The following is a 22472-nucleotide window of genomic DNA, read 5'->3' as shown; positions in this document are numbered from 1 at the left end:
CTTCATTACTATATTTATATTTTTATTTTCAAACATCTTGTTGTAGAAAACCTTGAGAATGTTGACAAGCGTTTTCAGCAAAGGGTTAAAGTGAAAGTGATTTTGTTGTCACAGTGACGTTATCTCAAGCGAGCAAGACTTGTTGGTTATATTGAGCAATTAATATAAACGACTACAACTTGTTTGTTTCAACATAAGGTGGTTACATTCTCTAAATTTATAAGTGTTGAACTAAATATTATTAATTGCTACGGTTTTGTAAATTGTAAAAAAGCATTGTAAATTTTGTTACGTCAAGATTATTGTTATCGTGTAGAAGTCTCGCCGAATGGCAGACGAAACGCCCGTTACAGTGAAATGTTTGTTCCAGAAGGACAGTTCGTTGAAATAAGTTCTAATGGGCTTAACTATTCAACCACTCCACACGTAAGAAATTCTTAACACTGCTCGTATTAAAATTTATCTGTGGGTTTTTGGAAAACTGCACATAGTGAAATAACTGGAAAGCATAACAACATGATCCAGAATATATTACTGCGGTTACACGTTATAATATTGGATTCAAACAACGCTAAATTCATACACAAATATCATAAAAAGTATATTTTTTTCTAATTTCAGCAATCATGAACTAATTCCTAAAAATGTACCAATTATAGCGATATTTCATAAACTAGTTTTAAATTTCAAATCACACAATTTCACCTTTTAATTCTGGACCAATGCTTTGTGAGATTTCACTACTACATGTGTAATTAACACTTGACTCATGTGACCAATCTTGAAAAGTACCCAAACAACTTGTGCCAATGTGGAATAAAAACATAAGTGTCCAACATGACTCATGTGTCCAATCTTGAAAAGTACCCAAACAAATCATTTAAGATACTGCACCACTCAGGATGAGAAACATGCGTAAGTAATCTTTCCTATCTAGTCACTGGATCAAGTGTAGTAATATGAACCGGTATTGGGTTAACATAGAGCAATGCTCAAAATCTTTAAATAATACATTGTATGCGCACCCAATGTTCACGCAATCAGTTTTTCGTCAACGGTTTTAACACGACTGAGCAAACAATCAAAGTGAAAGTGTTTCCGTATACACAGTGACGCCATAGTCTTGAGTCAACAGTATTTGCTGGTAGGATGAGTTTATGAAATGAATAGAAAATTAAACATCCTCTTAGAATGTCATTTCTTTTTCAGTGCATAACCATTTGTGACAAAACCTTTTCCCACCAGAAGATGCCAAAAGTAGGTGTCCATAACGATCAGTCAATTAAATCAGTTGATTTATTTTATTTCCATATAGGCCTACACATGACTATTGACTGGCGACGTCTTTGTTTCTGTATCTATAAAAAATTGAAGGACCGTGTGATTTAAGACAAGAAGGCGAAAAAAGTATAAAACAAAGAAATGTTCTTGACGTAAGTGCTTGTGCCTTCTGCAAAAATGCTGATGTTATTTGATAAAATATGTCCATATCTAAATCATTGTATTGCTCATGTTGTGGATAGTTTACGGTTGTAGTATAACAATCGAAACGTCTGTAGCATGAAGTGTTCAACTATTGGCTATTTTGTTTGTATTGAAAATAACACGATTGCTAGATGAACAACTTGGAATTAAACAATTTTTGACATAAAAAATCAAACTTGTATCTGAGGCAAAATATTTTGACACAAGGAAACCCAGTGAACAATAAAAAAAGATGATACTCGGATCATATTTGCTCAAGGTTGCCACCTTGGGGTTAACACATAGACGAACTTTTTCGAATAAATTTTCGTTTTAGGCACTGCGAAATTGCTATGCTCCCTACACCCACTTTGTATGATCAGCGTCTTTAAATTATCAAGTTAGTTTATCTTTGTTTGCTTCTATGATCGTGTACAATATAATATCTTCAAAATTTTGTCAGTATTTATATCCTAGTTTATTAAAAATACTACAAAAAGCACGATTTTCATAGCAGTTACAAGGGATATATTGTTTTGTCTTGACGATTTATAAACCCGTGAATTATATTTTCTCATGGCTTAACTATAAACAAATTGCGCGTCGTTCAGTTGTGGTGCTTGGCTGTTGTGTGCATAACCTGAGAATCTGTAGCAAGTAGCCGGACGAATTCCAAATGCAAATGTCATTTTTGTTTAAGATTCTTTCTTTTTTGCTCCGAGTTTTTTTTGTGACACGAAAGTATAATCAGCACAAAATTAGCGAGTTTTATTTTAAAGAATCCCAGAATGAACAACAAGATTAACAGACAGGTAAATACAATATTTTAGTTACAAACAAAACACAAGTAGATCCAGACACAATGGTTAATCAAAGTAACAAGCCTAACGTAAAACAAAAGTACCACGAGAGAGTGAGAAGGTGTACATTGGTGAGACTGGACGCGCCTTACGAACACGGTTAAAGGAGCATCAACGGGATGTCGGAAAACCCAAGAAGGTTGCATGGACGGCTCTGTCCCAACATGTGGCAGAAACAGGACACGCAGTTAATTTCAAAGATACAATAATTATGGACAGGGAGAATGACAGATATAAGAGATTGTTTATCGAGTTTTTGTATATAAATTCACATGAATCCGCCCTGAATGATAAGAGGGAGACATTTTTTCCTTCTGTTTATCGTAATTTGATAAACGGTCTGCGCGACACGCCCCCTGATTAAACCTCATGTCAGCATCTCAGGGCGCTGTGCGTTAGACCCCGGTATCGTTCCTTGTTGGTGCGCGTTGTCAATTCTTTATGCCGCCTCCACGTTTTTTCGCGCTCTTTTAGTTTTTTCACTCCTGGCTATTTATCGCCGTGTTATGCGCTGTACTTCATTTGTCCTGATGAAGGTCTGTTTAATAAGGACCGAAACGTCGTCCGAACTAGTTTTTCTTTATTGCCAGAAGAGCCTTGCATTACCAAAGTGTAGCCATGTTATAATGTATTACCTTTCCGTCAGTCGTCAAAGTTATAAAAGGTTTGGCTTGGTTCCCTACTTCGGTTTGGTTTTCAACGTTGTTTCCAGAATCGGAATGAATTGCTGTCCTTGTTGCGGTATGTTGCAAAGTGGAGCTGAATGCACCTTCTTCCTGTTCATCACCTGCAGCACCAACGGTTGACGCAGAAAATTGATTCTCAAAGTTGTATGTGGACGAACATTGGCTGTGACGACAAAGGGTTGTTGAGCAGTTAAATAGGAAGGCAAATATTGATCTATGTAACAACCTACAGCGTTAAACAAACACGTAGCTTAAGGCAGGCTAACATAAATTATCTAAATTTATCTTGTAACTATTAAATATACACATCAAAGAAACGTAATTAAATAATTTACAAATCTGTAGAACGTCTGTTTAGAAGTTAGCCTTGAAGCATGTTCCTGATTGTTATAGATAGTGACTACTTCAGAATGCACAACCGAAAGGGCATGCCTTATATCCTCTTATACCCAATAAGTTATGCACGTTTAAGCTGATACCTTGTGACACATTAAAGTAGCAAATTACTAAACATTCCTTACTTACCCAACATCCCAATAACATGTATTTAATGTGTTTGGACAGCAATTGGTTAAACCGGCGGGACATCGGTGACATTTTTCGTCGTGCCAAAACTGACTTGGCTTGCATACACCATCAACGTATCCTAATCCAGTAAATATGAGCTTTGGTTCCACTGCTTTGCAAAGAAATCCGATGTTCGAAGCAACTTGTGAAATAAAACACAACAAAACCTCAAGGAGAATGTGGTTCATCGACATGTTCACCAAAATTTAACTACGAAATACGAAAAATAATGCACGAGCAGCTAAAAGCAAAACAAATACGCAGAAATTTTATATCCTGGTAATCGAGATATTTACTTAATGCCAACATTCCTTTGATAAGTCTCCTGCTAAACTAACAAACAGCTGTGGTAACTTGTGCTCAACACAAAAATATGTCAGATGAGAAAATGGATATTTTCTTTTGACACGCCCACAAACTTCTGTCAACCTGATTGGTTTAGAACTTTGTGTGATGTAATAACGGGTGACGAAACGTTCGTGAAATTTCAGGGATTCGTCACTCTCTTGACATGCCGGTTTAAGACAGGATTCATCGGTTCGAGATAAAGGCAAATGACTTAAGTCGTCTTAATGTCTGATCTTCCGTCAACTGTTTTTGTTTGCTGCAGTAACTATCACATTTATTCTCAGTTTTAAAGTAATTAACATACAGAATGCTTTCAAATGTTTCTTTCGTTTCTAAAGGAAAATTTTCCATTGGGGTTGGAGTGCGGTCTACTGAAAAGGATTCTGTAATAATATACAAAGACAAGTGAGCTGTAGACAGTTAGTGTACACACAGTTTCCATGTACAGTGTTTCGACAGGAAAGATGGTAACTGTTGTATCGCTATGTAAACGTGGTTAGTAAATTTCATCAGTCAAAATCATGATGACATAGTGACAACCGCACAGTTCGCTTGCGCATCGAGGCGTGCATTGCTGTTTTCTTGTGTCGTGATTGCCGCTTTATTTAAACTGTTACGTAAAAAATCGTTTTCAGGTTATCCCGGTCACGGTTAGTTCTGTTTGACATTTAAGATAAACTGGAACGACAACAGGACAAGGAGAACCAGTACTATAAACTAAAAAAACGGTTCTTGTTTAAACAAGAGGTTGATGCTTTTTTGATTAAGTTTTGCGGTATAGAAAGAGCAATCAACACAAAACACACGTTTAATTTGGTTAAATCACATTTACCGTAGATCTCCATTACTCATAAGAAGAAAGTTAAGACAAAGATACAAAGATTCGCAAAACATTAAAACCAGGATTATACTTTTGTATGTGTAGGTTATAAATCCGCAGCAGGTTAAAGTACAGTTATTATTGGTTGATTGTGTATAAACAACTACGTATTTTTAGATAGGCTAAGAAGAAATTTGACCAACAGTCAGCAATACGCAGTTACATGGTCTGTGACGCTTTGGACATCATAGCACAAGTGCAGAAAGAAAACAACACTTTTTGAGTTTTAATTATTTCTCGATCATGTCCTGAGTAAAGCTTGATATAGTTGCTAAATTTTGGAATTGAGTTCCACTGATGGATCCAAGTCTTACAAATTCCATCAGACGAAGCAATAAATTTAAAACGTACCACAAATGACAAGTTGTTGTTTCATTGTGATGTGAAAGTTCGTCAACTTTCGTTTATTGAACGTCACAGCGTCACAGGGCCATTAAAACGCAATGTATATTTACTTACGGTTTCCTTTATAGGAGCGCACTCATGAACAAAGAAAGGCAAGGTGAGTTTCACAAACACGCCGCATTTACTTTATGCGCGTTTGGGAAAAGTTACAGTGCATGCCTGAGGTGAGTTACAAAGAGTTGAACCTTTTTACAGAGGCAAAGCTATATTCACACGAAAATTGCCTATTTTAACCAGAGTTATAGGAAGTTAAGTTTTAGCGTCCTTTTCTATGAACATGGATCACGAAGTAACTGTATGTACCAAACTCCCGGTAAGTGTTAGTTATGCTCCCTGGCTGTTTAAATTTGATCAAAGTCTGAAGGTATACAATCTACTAGGAAAATTCACAACTAGAAATATCCATACGAAAAAGGTCTGGAAGCGTTGAAAGACAACCAGTTACAAGCAATAAACAGAAAAGTACAGGAAACGAGCAGAAAAATATTTTTGGCAAATCTGTGACTGATGGTCAAGGTATGGAATAATAATGCAAAAACGAGATTTCAAAACAATATTTTAACATTTTTATGTGCAATTTAAATGTACAGCTGCAGAAGCAGCAAGTGCTCCTGTTTTGTTTTTCACCCCTGCAAGCACTCTAGCAGCTACAAATTCAGAAAAATCTGCGAACAAAACACCAGGACCAAGCGTGGAAGCACCATTACAAAGTGAATTTGAATATAACATGCAACACGCAAGCCGAGGGTATTTCGTCATTTTTAACCATGAGGTAGCTTTTTGTATGAAAAACTTTCGTTTGTTAATACCTTTTAATTTTGCAAACAACTGTGTTTTCAATGAACTCCTAGGAATTTAATCAGATGAGTTTGAGAGAGGGAACTGAAAAAGATGCAAAAGCGTTATCTGATTTGGCAACTGCAATGGGATTTCGTAATGTTGAAGTACACAAAGATTTCAACTTGGATGAACTCAAGTCGAAGTTTACATTTTGTAGGTTTTTACCACAAAATACCATATTACCCTTGCAAGAAGTATATACCAGTAAATAATGATTGCGAGCCAGTTTATAATGATTTCGAACCAGAACATAATTATTACGAACTAGTAAATAATGATGGCGAACAGCACAGGATTATTACGAAGTAGTAAATAGTAATTGGAAACCAGGAAACCACCAGTTGTATTAATAGACGCCAATCAAGATCACACAAAAAACGACTGCTTTGTCTGCGCTATTCTCACACATGGACAGAAAGACGATTTTCTCTTAAGTCGTGATTTGAAGTACAAACTCAGTGAAATGACGAGCATGTTTACGGCAGACAAATGCAGTTCTTTAGCTGGAAAACCGAAACTCTTCTTTATTCAGGCAAAGTATTTTGGTTGACTCATTTTGTAGTTATGCAAAATTTACATCATACCTTTTATACGGTAAGTAAAGCTTTCGTTTGTTGCTGTAGGCTTGCAGAGGACAAACGGTCGACGTTGGGGCTAATGTGGAAGAAGATGTGCCTGATTCGTATTTCATAGAAGATGAGTCCAAGTCAAATACAATACCGGTGGAGGCAGATTTTCTTTTGGCTCACTCCACGCCACCAAGTATGAAGTTTTTTGTACCTGATCTGTTGAAAGTCAAACTGGGTTTATTTTAGATTTCTTTGCGTGGAGAAACAAAGGCACTGGATCGATTTTTATACAAACTCTATGCCAGAAATTTCTAAAATACAGAGGAGAACTGAATTTGCTTGAGGTACTTAAATCACAAAAAATTATTAAATGCTTTGTATGTCTGATAATTCTTCTTTTTTGTAGATTTTGACGAGAGTTAATCATCAAATAGCACGTGATTACGAAGTAAATGCAACTGATCCAAAGTTCCAAGGCATGAAACAAATTCCTTCTTTCACATCGCAACTTACCAAGAAAGTATATTTTCGTTAATGAATGTTCAATAAATCAAAAGCCAATAATTCTTGATTTCGCATTTGTACATATACATTGTTTAGTTTTGTGACTACTCAAGACGGATATAAGTTACCATGCCTGCTGCACTCCATTATTAATTATTATTACATTTGACATTACTCGTAATTACTTCACCTCGGTATTCGCTTCTATGTTCTTCTCAGTAATCTAAAGTAAATTCTTGTTTAATCTGAGTGACAATTAAAGTTCCATCAAAGTATTAGTCAGTGACCGATATTACGGAACCTTTTTGCCATTGCATCTTGTATTTTGTCATTCGGCTTCTGTACTTATTCGGCTTGCAATGTGTTGCGACGTAAAGTGCAATGATCCATCAAAATAATGACGTAAACACATTACATCATGTTTACTTTTTCCCATTCCACAAACGTGGGGAAGCGGTTTGCGTGTTTGCACTGTTTCCAGAATCAATTGCGGTAAAAAAAAAACGAATTTAGGGTCCATGTGGTTGGTTACAGATATTTGTTGGTTTCCCTTTTTCCGCTGTCATCACATACTGCACCGTCTATCGCACGTTATTTAAAACCAATCATTTATTTAACACAAAGAGAGTAAAGAGAACTAGGGACACGTGGTCACAGGCACTGTTTTAATATTCCGGCATACCAGAGCATGCAAGGTTGACACCAGTGGAGCCAAATAACGAACGATACACTGACCCAATAGGTAGCGTTTAGTTTAGGCGTAGTTTTCCTATGTGAACCTAACTTTAGTGTTTATGGTCCGTGACCCTTAAAGGCATGTGCCTTGGGTTATATCAGTAAACTTATACACCAAGTTTTGTGGAAGAACAAGGGGTATAAAATTCTTTTAATTAAGTGAAATACTAATATTGGCAGACAAAAATTTACCTGCACAAGCTTATTTTGCCAATCAAACTTGATTTTATTTAAAAATATTCTGCTCTTCTGGCATAAAATATACGTGCTGCATTTCTTCGCCGTTTCGTCTGCCATTTGGCAACACTTAATTAGGTATAACGCAAACGCAATTTCAAAGTGAACTACACTAAAATACGCAGGGGCAGAGAGGAAAAAAAGACACATTGACACCGCTTGTCAAATCACGTGCTAGAGGCAAAAACACCAAACACTGCAAGATACACAACAGTTACAACAAATTACTATACACTGCCGGAAAGAAAACACATTGTTCTTTGTCGTTGACGCAACCACTAATTTTGTCCACGTACCGAAAACAATACTCCTCATTTCCTCAACGTCTGGTCCTTGTTTTCGGATTTCACTTCGAGGCCCTCGTTCTCCACGTGGTCCACGTGCACCCTTCTCTCCTCTTCTTCCTGTGATTCCAGGTTCTCCCTTTATTCCGCTTATCTGAATAAGATCTCCTTGATTTCAGACTGCATCCCACACAACTCTACATTGCTGTTCTTGTTGATGTGTTATAACAAGACGGCCGAACAATAGAACTCCAGACAAAATCAACTTTATTATTTTTATACAAACTCTACTGTATGAACCTGTAACACCACAAAGGAGAATTAGATGAGTGGAATCGAGTGGTTCAAATTAGGTAAGATCATAGGTTTGTTAGTAAATTTTAAGCACAAACTGCCAGGTGATCACACGTCTAAAACCACAGAAACTCTATAAACACTGTAGACAATAACAACTATATCAGTTGGTGTTTTGACAAGAATGTTCTACTGAAGTTCAAAATCAGATAAAAAGGCAAATTATGTAAATTATGTAAATTGTTACTGATGCTGCCAGGCATATTTATTGCTGAATACTGCCCTTCTGGCAAACTTTATTTTATTTACGTTTCTCAACGTTTCGGCTGTTATGCAACAGGCTTCATCAGGAGGTAAGAATGTAAGTTTAGCAAAGTGGACAGTCCACTTAAATTATGGTTTCTTAATCAGGAAAAATTATTAAACAAAACTTTAATTAAGCAATTTCGTTTTATTCAACGGATAACTTTGCAGATCGATAACTTGACTTTGCCTGTCAGTTATAAAATATCTAAAAATTAGATGCTTGTCAAAACGAGGGTGTGTAAATTTTGTTTAAGGAAAAGTCGCGCAATGAATGATGCTAGCCTTGTTTGCTAAAGATGATTTGTTGGTTGATTTTGCAACATTTAAACACTTACCACGGATCCAAAAATTTGTGTAGCAAAATGTGACACTATGTTACATTATTTTTTTTGTAAACCATATGACGTATAGAGATACCAGATCCTGTCCTGAAATTACTCAAGAGTCAAGACCCAGCCACACAACTCACAAGTAGTGTTCATGTTCCGAAACACTTTCATATAATGTTCTTGTGTCGTTTCTTAGCTTTTATTTTCATTCTTACGTAAGTTCCTACCTGTCATATTGGATGTTTGATATAACAGTAAACGAAATCAGGACGTGGATGGCAGCCTATTGTCGCTAAAATACATACTTGCTTTGCAATGGTCTAAATGCTCAAACCAAATATATTGTTTCCACGTCTTTCCATTTTACGTTTTCTCATAAATCTCTATAATCTTAGGTAAATGTCAATAATCCAAAGAGCCTGCGATGTTACTAAATAAATTGCCTTCTTTTGTACGCTATGTCCAAATCATGAATACAACGTCTCGGAAGAATTATCTACCTACAGATGTAAAACAACAACTCAGCACATTGTTGCAGGTCTTGATGTAACTTAATTACAGTCAGCACTGTTGATAAACACAGCGTTGTTTCAAACGTCTGCTCAATCTGTAGCATACCAGCTTTGAGTTTTTTGTTCAAATTATGCTGAGGTAATTTCAAAGGGAAAAAATCTGGTTTTATTATTGCGATTGACGCCTCATGTCAATTTACTTGCTGATAATCACAGATTATTTTTCAAACGATTGCCAAATACACAGTCTATTGCCCAATCAAAAAAATTCTACCGTTTATCTCCGGCCATTCTAATCACACAATCGGCTGTTCTGCGATTATGTCTCGTGCGGCCAAGCATGTGAATAACGTACGAAATGAGTGCATACATAATAGATTTAGGTATGGTGTTGCCATGCTTGATAATTAGCTAAAAAAATCTACTAAGGTTCAACTGTGGCATTGCGACGCTTGCGCGGCGTGTGGTTGTAAGGTATCAACACGTTGAAGGCTCGAACATGTTTGCCTTAAATGAATTTAGCCCTAGTGACTAAGTTAAATATCTCTACGGTGCCTTGCATAAAATTGAATTTACGAACAATAATACAAACACTTTAATTTTTTGGAGATTTCAAAGGCAAATTTTCTATTGCGATCTATCATATTTATTTCGAAATAATTTTGATATTACGTGTTATTCTTGATAAAATTTGGCGATTTTATTTTCATGATGTTGTCATGGAATTATGATAGCCACATTTTGTCATTACCGTGGTTGAACTTTCAATGTGTGAGAATAAATTGCGCAATTTTACTTCGGATTCATTCATGCGTGAAAAGCGTGGTCTGGTAAAGACGAGTCCGCTGTGAACAGACGTTATGTCTTCTTTTTGTTGCGGATCTGACTGAATCCGTTTTATTGCATCATTTGGGAATAATATTGTGTCATTGTCAGCATTAATAGTGGCAGATGCTTCTGTTTTAAGATTTTGTAGTACATCAGATAGGCTACCTTTAATTTAACTATCTGCTATAGGTATTAAGAAAAGAAAACCCATGTTTGTACAATGATAAATTTGAAAGTATAATTGAGAGAAAAGGATGCAGCACCTACAAGAATTATGGCTGCAGATTTGATAAATATCATAACTGACCCAATGGTAAGTACAGTACATTGCAGCATGTTATATATTTGTGAGTTTGCCTCTGTTGTTTTTGTGTCTGTGGTACTGTTAGCCTAATTTTCGAGCAAATTTGCCTAACTATTTACTTATGTTTATTTATGTGCCATTAAAAAGTTTTTAATTTTACAGTGATTGAAAAAATCCCATCTCTGTCCGGAGTGGAGAACTGCGATGGTGGGCGAACTCATAATTACGCAAATTGTTTGTTTCAATAAATTAAAGAAAGGTTATTGGAATTGTTGTGTCAATGATAATTGTATGCAGGGTATATCATTCAGTATGTGCGGGACATAGTAGGTTGAGGTTAGATAATAGGCCTGAACATGCACAGTTATATTGTTCGGCCTAACTTCAGTAACAAGGATGAGCCAAACAAGACCCGCATCTACGGCCATCGCTGGTAGTGTTTCTTTGTCGAACTTTTACCAGAGATATATGTCTGGCTAAGGTTCGAAATCCATATACGGGCCATACCTATCTGCCAAGCTAACCAAAGAAAAGCGGTTAAGGCCCGGGCGAAATTTTTTGATTGGGTGATGACAATGTGGTTCAGTCAGGCATGAAAAATATAATTTTAATCTTTATTGACCACACGGTTTCTGAACGTTTTTAACGAGGGCTATGATAGGCGGCCAACCTGGCAAAGACTGAGTAAATTCTTTACAACCACCACTGTCTAACTGGTATGCTTGCCCTTAAATCTTAATAAAGCGACAAACTTTCCAATAAGCTAGTGTTTATTCTTTCGAAAGCGAAACTTAAACACTTTGTTGACACAATGAACACCCGGTATTAAACTCCAGCGCACACAACACATCACCGTTGCTAGTTTCTCAACAACATAAACACTTACATCATTTCTGCCAACACAAATCGGGATCGCTTAAATACACAATCGGCAATATGCGCTCGTGTTGCAGAGGGCGAAGAATGATGGTCGGGCGTTTCGTAAATGTCATTCTGCTGCAAGCTGGCACGCTTGTGAAGTCTGCCTCGCTTGGGCGGTTGTGCCATTGGGACTGGCTCGGTGAGGTTCTGTCCACGAAAACTTTATGATGGCGTCCGGCCAAATCCAGCGTAAAAGTTTTACTGTCGCGTTCAACAACGCGAAAAGGACCTTTGTAATGCGGTGTCCATGGCCGCTGCTTGTCCGTTCGAAGAAATGCATAACGTCACGTTTGAAGGTCCTCCAGCAGTGCCACCTGCACATTGGCGTGGTGTGACATCGGGGTTGTTGAAAGCTGACGCACTGCCTCCTGCAATTGAGGCAACAGTTTTTGAGGTGTGAGAGACTCAAGATGCCCAATCACGAAATCATCAGGGACAAAAATAGTGGGTCCGTACACCAGCTGATCTGAGAATGCTTGCCTGAGAAAGGTCCTCTTTGTGAGCAGTCCGGATAACAAGCAAAATCCAGGGTAATTTATCAACCCAATTAGATCCCGTTAGTCTAGCCATGGGGGCACTTTTCATGAGTCGATTTATGCTCTCGACTAAGTCATTGGATTGCGCATGGAAGGAGGAAGTGCGATGAAGCTGAATTCCCAAAAAAGACGTAAAGTTGGTCCACAGCTCGGACGTGAACTGTGGACCGCGGTCGGAGGAAATGTCTAGGGTTATGCCAAAGCGAGCGACCAAATGAAAAATGAAACCTTTAGCGCCCGTGACTGTGGTGGCATTAGGCGTTGGCACCGCTTCAGCCATCGCGTGATCGACAATCGTAAGCAAGTACATGCATCCTTGCGACGGCGGTAATGACCCTACAATGACTATGCTGTGCTGGGGAAAACGCTCATATGCAGGTGGATAAGTTTTTCAGAAGAAAGACGTCGATCACACGCGTGGACTGGTGGTCCAGGGGTCACGATCTGGTGTTGCACACCATGTTTTGGACAAGTGTGGCGATGTCAAGGAGGGAAATTCGGATTTGCTTGCGGCAACTGCATTAAGATGGGATTCGTTTTGCTGATGGTGCGCTAATTAATTGGCGGCGTAAAAAGTCAGCTCCATGAAGAGGCTTGGAAACCTGCATTTAAATTTGCAAGTGGGCAAGTGCACCAAAACAAAAGCGTGTTCGAATATTGCTTCCGTTGGCAGTTACAAGGACTTTACATTGCTTATTAAGTCTGCTTCCCATTCTAGTTGGTGGTAAAACGTTGATTTCAGGTCCTGTATCATCTAAAATATTCCTTACAGAGGTTTTGTCTCAGAAGTAAAACAGGCTACTACTCATAAAAACAGGCTACTACATGCCGGCCGCTACAGCAGCTAGTTGCGTCCGGCTGAATCGTTTTCCTGAAAATCACAAAGTTGGCAACGCTGGAGAGCTTTCTTTCCAAAGCACACTTGATAGAAGCACAGACGCCTGTCAGTTCCGCGTCTGGGCGATGAAACAGTTTCTCTTCGTTGCACTCTTCACAAAAAGCGCAACTTCAAAACCTTGATCATTTCGACTGGCCTTCCACAACGAATCGGCTTGTCTTGCCATTATGCGATAATCCAGAAATTGCTGACCGACTAAATTAGTGCGTTTTTCATCTGGCATACGTTTCATGAACAAATCTCTAAAAAGAAAGCCACCTTTTTCTCTGCCAAGCATCGCAAGCATTTCATCCATGAGGGCGGAAGGTAATTTGTCACCCAGACGAGGCATATGAAGTAAATGCTTTTCTCGCAGTAAAGGTGTCATGGTAAACGTCTCTAATAAACATTCCTTGATTGTTACATAGCGATCCCAACGGCGGATTTTCCAGCACGTATATTAAGCGAACGGTGGTTGGTTGATCCAAAAAAGCTGCCACATGAAAATATTTTGTCCTGTCGCTCGAAATACTGCGAAGGACAAATTGTGCCTCTGCTTGCTGAAACCAAATTCCTAGCTGCGCCGCCTAAAAAGGAGACAGCTTGACTGCCATTGCATTCTCCGTCTCTGTTCTGCTGTTGTTCATAACGCAAATGAAAAAGTTACCGTTTTTAATAGGTCGGGGTCACCTCTGAAACGAGTTGCTCTTTATTATACGAGCATATCTTGAAAACCAAACGTAAACCAGGAACACTTAACACAAAGCGAGAGAACGTAGAAACAAGGCAACATATCCGCTATTTTACACTCCACCACACCATCATAGTTTTCATACATTTAGTTTTTCCTCTTATTTTGGACACAAAAGTTAATATTTGGTTTGTTTAAACTAAATAAGTTGAAACACAACGCAAAAAACAGCGAAGACGAAGGTTATGAAACTAATGTCTTTCTTGTTAGTTTAAGGAATTACAAGCACACTTAAATGGAACTTTGTGGAGAATAACACAAGCATAATAACACAGCCGCATTTATAACGATGAATAATTAAGTTGGTACTTTGATGAGTCACCCGGCCAAAACTTTCGCGTATCTCCAGGCTTAAGGAAGTTTTATTCTTGTGGGGTTCACTTTACGATGAACCTATTAGTCACGCTAACAGGAAGTTGCGTACTCTGGTTTCTCTGCTTTGTACTTTCTACACGGTACATAACGTATTCTTCGTCAAACATAATGGACTAGAAGGTATTGTGTTTTTACAGCCAGGCAAGGTAATCCCTAACAGTAAATGTAATCCTTGCGCAAAATTAGGCAACTTTGTCAGAAAGTTGGTGACTTATGTCGTAAATGAGTAAAGGTGGTATGGAAAGAAATAGGCTATAAGTAATCTAATTTTTGATCATTGTTGACCAGAATGAAATATTTCTAGAAATCATTAACACACTGCAACAAATCTAATGCTAAAATTTCATCAATAATTGTGCCGGGTTGTTTTATTAACACGTCAAAGAAAATGAACTACAAATCACTTGCGACTCTTTATTCGATTTTGTTTCATCTTTCGCAAGCCAAGTCAGGTACATTATGAATTATTATATCAAAATTGAAAACCTGCTAAACGACAACTTCTAGAATCAAGGCATGGTATAAGTGCAGTGAAGGACACTATATTGGTATTATCTGATGATCTTGCTGATTCAAACACTGCACAGGAGAAATGTTCTTTACTGGGTGGAAATCTCGCAATGAATGTTGATCCCCAAATCAACGAAACTCTGATACAGTTAATAAATGAAAAATACACAAGAGGTTAACAACCTTTAATCATACTTATGTAAATATAAATTAAACATACAGTGTATCTTCTTCTAGGACTGACACGGGTTTATATGTTCTACAAATTTGGGTTTGATGAGGTGACGAGATTCTCTATGGATCCAACAGAAGTTGGTGAATGGAAAAGTACTGAACGTATTGGACTCCTGCACTACGCGGATTTCTTTACAACGTAATTCAGAATATAACGCTAGAAGGGAATATAAATTTCGTTTCTCACACAGAGAACGTTTTCACTTATTCCGGTTTCATCTTTTCTTATATATCATCCGTCTCATGAAAGTTTCCTCAGTCCAACTCCTAAACGTTTTCAAAAATCCCAATTTTAAGTGTTGCAATAAGGTTTTATATCATGTAACCCTTGTGCTTCAGAAATACCAGCAGTTGGAGGAACCAGGCAAACTTAAGTGGATTAAATTTTTGTAAAGCTTATGAGAGAACATCCTCTGAAAAGTGGCAACTTCTTTTCGAAGACTGCACAAGTTACCGACGTACAGAATGTGACATAGTTTCGATCGTATGGGTCGAATGATTTGTTTGGTAGATAGTCGAACAATTTTAGTTACATTTAGTTTGGAAAACCGGCTTCACTCTCTTCGTACCTTGGGTGCCACAGAAAGGCTTCAAACCTATTTATCATTATTACAAAATTGGATTGTGGTCAAGTTTGTTACGAAACGTGCAACAAACGTACAGATCATTTCATCATTTTTTATATCCCTTATATGTTCCAGGTAGGCCTAAAGCTTGAAATATGATTAATGGCCAGAATTATTGCTGTTTATTTCCACATTATATTAAAGTAACTCAGTGAGCTTAATCAGTCCTTTCATTCTTGGTATTTGAGGAATGCAAAGTCTTTACTTTTTTAGGCGAGTTATCAAAGCTTTATACAGCGCAAGTAATAAAAATTGTTACAACTGCAGATATCAATGTAATAATCGGGGGGAGTTTTATCACATCTCTCGATACTCGGTACTGGATCAACGGAACTCGGACCAATTATCCCCTGATTGACAACCCAAACTGTCAGCAAAGTGTTCTGCATTATGGAACTGAATGGGAGCATTCAAGTGTAAATTGCACAAAACCTGCCTATTACGCTTGTCAAATTAAACGTAAGCATTATAATTTCTCAACAAGTATTCCTGGTCGCACGTTTAACGCTCGCTGTTAGTTTCTAGCAATGCAAAAGTTTTGTCCAATACCTCTGAGGTGCAAGTTTATTGGGATGGAATTGATGCATTTATCAGCAAGTACAATTTAACAGCCAAGGTACACACCATAGTTGATTAAAGTAAATTTTTATCATAGATTATCAAAACAGGTGGAGATTCACGTTAATAGATCCAAGCAAATACCAAAAACATCATATTACCACAAAAGTATAACCATTCCAAACCTTAATCCAGCTACTTATTACGAAGCAGAGGTATGTATGTGCACGAAAGTAAGTGTTTGAAACTTGTGATATACGAACTGGTGTCTGTTTGAAACACCGTTGCAGTTAAACCTCTGTGCGAGTTGCCACATGCTTATCTATAGTACACAACCGCTTAAACAAGAAACTGAATGGATGGCACACCGAAAGTAAAACTGTTGATAACCCAAGCGATGGAAACTCGATGGCCTTTCATGCGATGAGAGTAGACACATTGTTTCAAACTTCACTCCACACATCCATGAAATGCTTTACCTTTAGTATCTTGTGCAGTTTTGATTTCACATAATTGTTTTTGTTGTTAAAAATTGTTAAAGTTGTGAATAGACTTGGATTTCTTTTTCAGATACGAGCGTTTCTAACCGGCCAACTTTCTGTAGAGGTTGGATCTCACCTTTCGTTTATAACCTTGGGCAGCCGTTCGGAAGTTTACGCAAAGGACGCAACGACACATAAACCTAAAAGAGGTATAATAACCTCAGCCATAACAAAAACAACGGAAACAAGAACAACAACCACAGAAAACACCAACAACGGAAAAGGTAAGCCTACATTAAATCTCAATACAACGATAACAAAACCTTGTCCAAACTATAGGCGGCGTCAACGACTTTACGCGGATGAATATTCTAATTCTTGTTGGATTCATTGTTCTGGTTGTCGTACTAGGCGTTGTTGCAATTGTTTTCATAGTGGTAAGTTTAAACTGATTTTTTTCCATCAACAATAATCCATCTTTTCATTTCAGAACAGAAAGAGACATAATGTGGTTGTTGACACCCCTAGAGGTGAAACACTTCATTTAAATAGAGGTATGTTGATAATTCCTGTAGTAGTTTAATAGATGTGATTTTGCCAATAGATTAATTTCTGCATTTACCCTTGTTTAAAAGTGAGTTCACGCATTTCGAACAATCTTTATTTGAAGGAGCTTCACGCGTTTATGAAAATGTTAAAGAAGAACGTGTTTACATGAACATGAGTGCTTCCAATCCTTTTCCAGTGAGGAAATGAAAATGCCACCCTGTTCATGTAAATAAGGGCACAAATTTTGACATTGGAATCTGTGGATAAGTGTATGAACAAAGCATTTCAGAACATTTGAAACTTTTCTCGTATGTTCTCATAAGCAGATGTTCCAATATAATGAATAAACGATCCAACTTATATAATGAATACAAGATAAGTGGTGTTTCCTTTTGTGAATGCTGGTGTGAACATTGGACAATATTTTCTGATCGAAGCTACTTTCATTCAGTTTAAATTGAAATTGTTTGCTGCACATTTGTTCTTGTCGTCTTAATTCAATGTTACTGCTCCCAAATATGATGCACAGTGCAAGCGCTGTTAAGTTCGCTTCCTCTTGTATCGTGTATTGTGTAAACGTTCGACGTGTGGCAACTTCCTGTAAATTTCGGTTATTTGCGTATTTGGCCAGTTTCTATATCGTTGTATGACCAAGCGTGAAACCTTAAATGCGCACTAACTTCACAACAGCTTTTTCGTTTGAAACTTTGAGCATTTGTTAACCCTTACAGGCTTAAATGTTGACACAAACCGAACAATGGTGTTATGGATGCGGGGCGACAATTTATCCAACTACAACAAACAATGTCATATTGGCAAATGATGATATTGAGGTTGCTGGATGCTTGTCACGTGGATTTTGAGTTTTTCAAATTATGTCACTTTGTATCGTCAGCGCTCTGCACAGACTCTATTCCAGTATATTGTAACCAAGTAACCGCATTTCCCTTTACTTCAGCGATTTGTTTGTGTAAACTTAATTTAGTTTTTCATCTAACGTTGAAATTCACTTTTAACAGAGCGAAAGTGTATATTTTTGATTGCATAAACACATTATCAATGTACGGATTTGCTTTTCAAGACCTATTAGTAAAATAGAGCTGCCAGATTGTGTAAAAGTTGTAAAGTTGCTGTTTAGCGCCGTTTTGTGGGAGATTTATATGTAATCCGACCAGTGATTGCCGACTCTAATCCTATTGGTCATTGCGCTGGGTTAGTTTTAAACACAGTCAATAGAAGATCAGATTATTTATTTTACAAGTAGGAGTTTGTATGATGTAGAACGCCGGAATTCACAAACAGAAAAGAAGGCATTTGACTCTTGGCTGGGCGTGAGAGTGAAGTTTTTTATGTATTTGTACTAAGTGATTTTGACTTAGTTACAGATCACAAACTATTGCAATAAATTATTCTCCGAAATTTTAACCATTGAAAGTTGGGTTTTGCGGCTGCAACCTTACGGGTTCTACACACCAGACGCGATTGACGATTGCGGGTGGCGAAGCGTAACGGTCGCGGATTTTTCCCGCGCTTTTGTAAACGGCAAGGGGATTCACACTTGCAGTGCGGTTGGCGCCAACGCGGCAAATCATTTCGGCGTCTAAAATACCTTGAGCGTCTTTGTGTGGTAAAATAATTGACAGGAAACTCAATTTAGTTTTATTATACGACAATTGACTTATTAATCTGTATAAATTCATGCACGGGGCGTTTACTTACGACATATGTAGTATTTGGTCGCGTTTACTGTTGGAACAGCAAATGACTACGTTAATGAAACTGATCTACAATATTTCGTAAAATAAAGGTTTTCACAAAGTCCAAAAATGAATCAACGCAAAAGAATTTGCGCCTTTGTCAAAAAAAATATTCAATTAATTAATTTCTGATATAGTTGTGTAAGCTGCAGACAGATGGCCACTTTTCGACCTATAAGGTCTCATCAGTGCAGCTGGTGCGACTTTCAGACGACTTTGCTGACCAAACGGCCAGCAAAGACTTCCACTTTGTGGTGACTATACAATCACCGTCATCCGTTAGGCACCAAACTAGGTCATATTATTGGCTCCACCTTTGCTTATATAAAGGTAGTGTTCGGGAAATGTAGTGTTTGTTATTTAGCGCCACTAGTGTTAGCTTTGCATGCTCCTAACTAACCTTGTACGTTGGTGTATTTAAACCGTGTGCTGGACCACATGTGTGTCTTTTGTTCTCTTTGATCTGTATCTGTTGGTGTGAAATAAATCATTGGTTTGAAATAACGTTTGACAGACAGTACAGATAGTGACAGCGATGATAATGGAAATGTATGTGATGACAACTCCAATTTAATGCTGTTGTGCCAAATAAGTACAAACCTGATTTGTTTGGTGCACGCTGCATCTTGAGTAGCATTTCTGGAATGTATCGTACAGTCACATGACAAGGCAACTTTGTAATCAACTTTATTTTGCTGATAGTAGTGCTACCAGATAAGGTGACTGCTGTGTTGTTCACAACATGTTTTAATTAGGTAAGTTAGCATTGGATGACGATGTTTAGGATGATTCAAACCAAATATAGACGTTCGTTTGTCAAATATGAGTGTGAAGCCCGGTTTATTTAATTTAGTTTGCCACTACTACTAAAATGGTGACTTCACCACAGCATTTTGCGTCCATCTTAAATTACTTACCATTGTGAAACGAAAGCCAGGCTTGACAATCCACAGTGGCAAAGATGATCCAATATCAATGAACAACAACCGGCCGCCACCACGTCAAGCTTTTGTGTTAATGTTGACTCTTTCCCTATGAAGGCCTGACTGGGTTTACATGACTAGTAAGAGTGCGTTGAAAACAAGGTGCACTTTGGACTGACTTTTGGTGCAAGTGGGAATACAGACTTTAAGTTGTAGAAAGTTTGCCATGATATGCTGGGAGTTTTTATGTCGAATTCTTTTATGGTATACACCAAGTTCAGAGTTTTTAGAAAGTCGACAAACGTTTCACATTCAAAGAAATTTGGAAATTGTGTGGTGATGTCTTATTTTCATGTGAGATGCGACATGCGAGTATTTGACAATCAATACAAGTAAAATGCTTTGTGCAAATTCTTGAGGAAACTATGTAACCACATTTATGACCACATTAGGAGTTATGTCTGTTATTACTCAAAACAAATATTGTAGTGATATTTTGTCCATAACCGACTTGTTAATCAATTTACATTTCGCAGATAACGATTTAGGACAATTTACAAACTTTTGCCTTTGCTTATTCTCCCAGCAGTCACATGCAACCTTTTAAACATCAACCAGTTAAGTGATGCTCTCGAAAAAAATATTCTGTTTGTCTTAATCGCTTTCTACAGTTCCCAATTGTGCAGAGCACAGGTATAAAGTGGAAAGTTTAAATAGTTTTACATGAACAAATGATATATCCACTTTTGTCTAGGAGCCTGTTAAAATTAAGACAGATGAAGGGTTTGAGAGTGGATCGTGCGAAGCAAACGAATATTTGAACAACCACATTTGTAAACCTTGTCCTGATGGTCACACAAACTGCGAGAAAAACACAAGAAAAAAATGTATATATTTCATCGGGTGAGATTGTCTTTCCTGTGGGAAACTTGTTTGATAAACAACATATAGCTTTAAATCTAAATGGGTAAAGCAAGCTTAAGGAGCCAGGGACTTTATATAAATTATTATACTGGAAACACTCCTTTTTTGAAGCTTTGCACACTTTAAACCGTTGCCGGTTGCTGATTACAGTTGTGATCGCTGAAGCGTAACATTTTTCGTTTCCTGTGTTATTTCATTTCGCACCCTGTTAATCATTCCAATGCTGATTGTATAGAAATCCAGTCTTAATTTGTACTTTGTTGCAACAAATACAAGAATACAACATTATCTGTTCTTTTCAGTTTAATACCTGGAACGCAAGCGATTCGCTTGCATGTCTTTGTGTTAACTTGATTTTTAGACAGGGGGCTTGGTGCCGGTCGACCGAGCTTGCTTCGACCTGCCGACGGGTTGTCCTGGTATTGCACAACTCCGGGCAACTCCAGGCAGGCACGCCCCACATTCGCACACATGTAGGAATAACCCCCAAAAAAGAATACAGCATTATTACTTCGTAGCAGACGTTGCGAACATGGATCCAGCAGAAACAATACAAAAGAAACGAACAACGAACAGCAGGAATACTTTGACAATAAAACAATTCAAAAAGACAACACAGCCAAATCTGAAACCATTGCAACTAGAGATTCAACCGAACCCGCTATTACTACCACTGCTGGCGAGGTAACGAAACGCACTGTGAAAAACTACACGGATCACGGAGATCCAACAACAACACCAACAACCACTACTGCATCACCACCCAGCGATAAGCCTGTTATTGCAAAGGTACAACTTGGTACAATTTCTTATTTACAAAATTAATGGAACTAGGAATCATGTTACGTGTCTTACATTTGTCGGCGTAAATCATCTTCCAAATCGCAGTGTGTTGTTCAGTTCTTTTTAAAGCGATCCATAAAATTATATGGATTACAAACACGACGATGCCGCAAGAGCAAACTAATGTACTCGTTTCATCGTGTCTATTTTCTTCACCCCAATTTGCGCCTGTTTTTTCTATCACTTTGTCATTCACACCTGATGAAGCGAGGGTTACACGCGAGAGCTCGTGGACGTTATAATATAAAAGTCAGTCTTCTCAAAGAGTGCCAAAAGCAAGACAACTCAGTGGTAGACATAAGATTGAAATGGCACATTTCACAATTTGATAAAATTATAATAACAAGTAAAACAACACTTTGCATATTTCGGGTATTCGTCAATCACATAATGCCTTTATTATTGAATTTGCAGACAAATCCAACCATTAAATGGAGGCCACCAGCCGAAGGAATTCTTGTCTTTTATTTCGTTATTTTTGGCATTACGTTTTTTTTGGTTTATAGTTTTCTTGTAAAACATGGTCGCAACCGCAATAAGCCTTCAGCTCGGAATTCTACCACAGCACCAGTTCGGTACACTTCTACTCCACAAGATGATCCTGATGATTTTGACCAATAAAATTCGGGTTTTAGTTGTGTCCGTGGCAGCACT

The 22472-nt window shown here is 37.7% G+C and overlaps 2 protein-coding genes and 1 non-coding gene across 4 annotated transcripts; all 3 read left to right on the top strand.

Annotated features, from left to right (window-relative positions):
- The first annotated feature begins 5379 nt into the window (after window positions 1–5379).
- On the top strand, window positions 5380–7385 carry LOC145905382 (caspase-3-like). The gene is made up of 8 exons (XM_082992570.1): window positions 5380–5523; window positions 5591–5726; window positions 5801–5982; window positions 6062–6203; window positions 6404–6582; window positions 6674–6812; window positions 6866–6963; window positions 7026–7385. The coding sequence occupies exons 1-8, from the start codon at window positions 5482–5484 to the stop codon at window positions 7152–7154; spliced, it is 1047 nt and encodes a 348-aa protein (XP_082848696.1). The 5' UTR covers window positions 5380–5481; the 3' UTR covers window positions 7155–7385.
- A 7351-nt stretch (window positions 7386–14736) lies between these two features.
- LOC145905374 (uncharacterized) lies at window positions 14737–18325 on the top strand. 2 transcript variants are annotated; one of them, XM_082992559.1, is made up of 12 exons: window positions 14737–14864; window positions 14920–15096; window positions 15160–15295; window positions 15496–15614; window positions 15696–15857; window positions 16050–16241; window positions 16301–16398; window positions 16451–16555; window positions 16911–17106; window positions 17162–17259; window positions 17313–17376; window positions 17568–18325. In XM_082992559.1, the coding sequence occupies exons 1-12, from the start codon at window positions 14801–14803 to the stop codon at window positions 17576–17578; spliced, it is 1422 nt and encodes a 473-aa protein (XP_082848685.1). In that variant the 5' UTR covers window positions 14737–14800; the 3' UTR covers window positions 17579–18325. The 2 variants fall into 2 exon arrangements, with proteins under 2 accessions (XP_082848685.1, XP_082848684.1); XM_082992558.1 differs by having other exon boundaries at window positions 17493–18325.
- Window positions 18326–21227: 2902 nt separating this feature from the next.
- Window positions 21228–21425, top strand: LOC145907506 (U2 spliceosomal RNA). The gene has a single exon (XR_014402891.1). It is a non-coding gene; the product is annotated as a U2 spliceosomal RNA (small nuclear RNA).
- Window positions 21426–22472: the final 1047 nt, after the last annotated feature.

Source organism: Ascidia mentula, chromosome 6 (assembly GCF_947561715.1).
Source record: "Ascidia mentula chromosome 6, kaAscMent1.1, whole genome shotgun sequence".
NCBI lineage: Eukaryota > Metazoa > Chordata > Ascidiacea > Phlebobranchia > Ascidiidae > Ascidia > Ascidia mentula.
The sequence above is the reverse complement of the archived record's forward strand: the minus strand, read 5'-3'. Positions and strand labels throughout refer to the sequence as shown.

What these genes read in the sequence shown, in the direction of transcription:
- LOC145905382 (XM_082992570.1), top strand. Translation starts at nt 5,482, where the DNA reads ATGAACATGGATCACGAAGTAACTGTATGTACCAAACTCCCG. An exon ending in CTGTATGTACCAAACTCCCG is followed by an intron (nt 5,524 to 5,590) that starts GTAAGTGTTAGT and finishes ACAATCTACTAG; the next exon opens with GAAAATTCACAACTAGAAAT. An exon ending in GAGAACTGAATTTGCTTGAG is followed by an intron (nt 6,964 to 7,025) that starts GTACTTAAATCA and finishes TCTTTTTTGTAG; the next exon opens with ATTTTGACGAGAGTTAATCA.
- LOC145905374 (XM_082992558.1), top strand. Translation starts at nt 14,801, where the DNA reads ATGAACTACAAATCACTTGCGACTCTTTATTCGATTTTGTTTCATCTT. An exon ending in AAACACCAACAACGGAAAAG is followed by an intron (nt 17,107 to 17,161) that starts GTAAGCCTACAT and finishes TCCAAACTATAG; the next exon opens with GCGGCGTCAACGACTTTACG. An exon ending in AACACTTCATTTAAATAGAG is followed by an intron (nt 17,377 to 17,492) that starts GTATGTTGATAA and finishes CTTTATTTGAAG; the next exon opens with GAGCTTCACGCGTTTATGAA.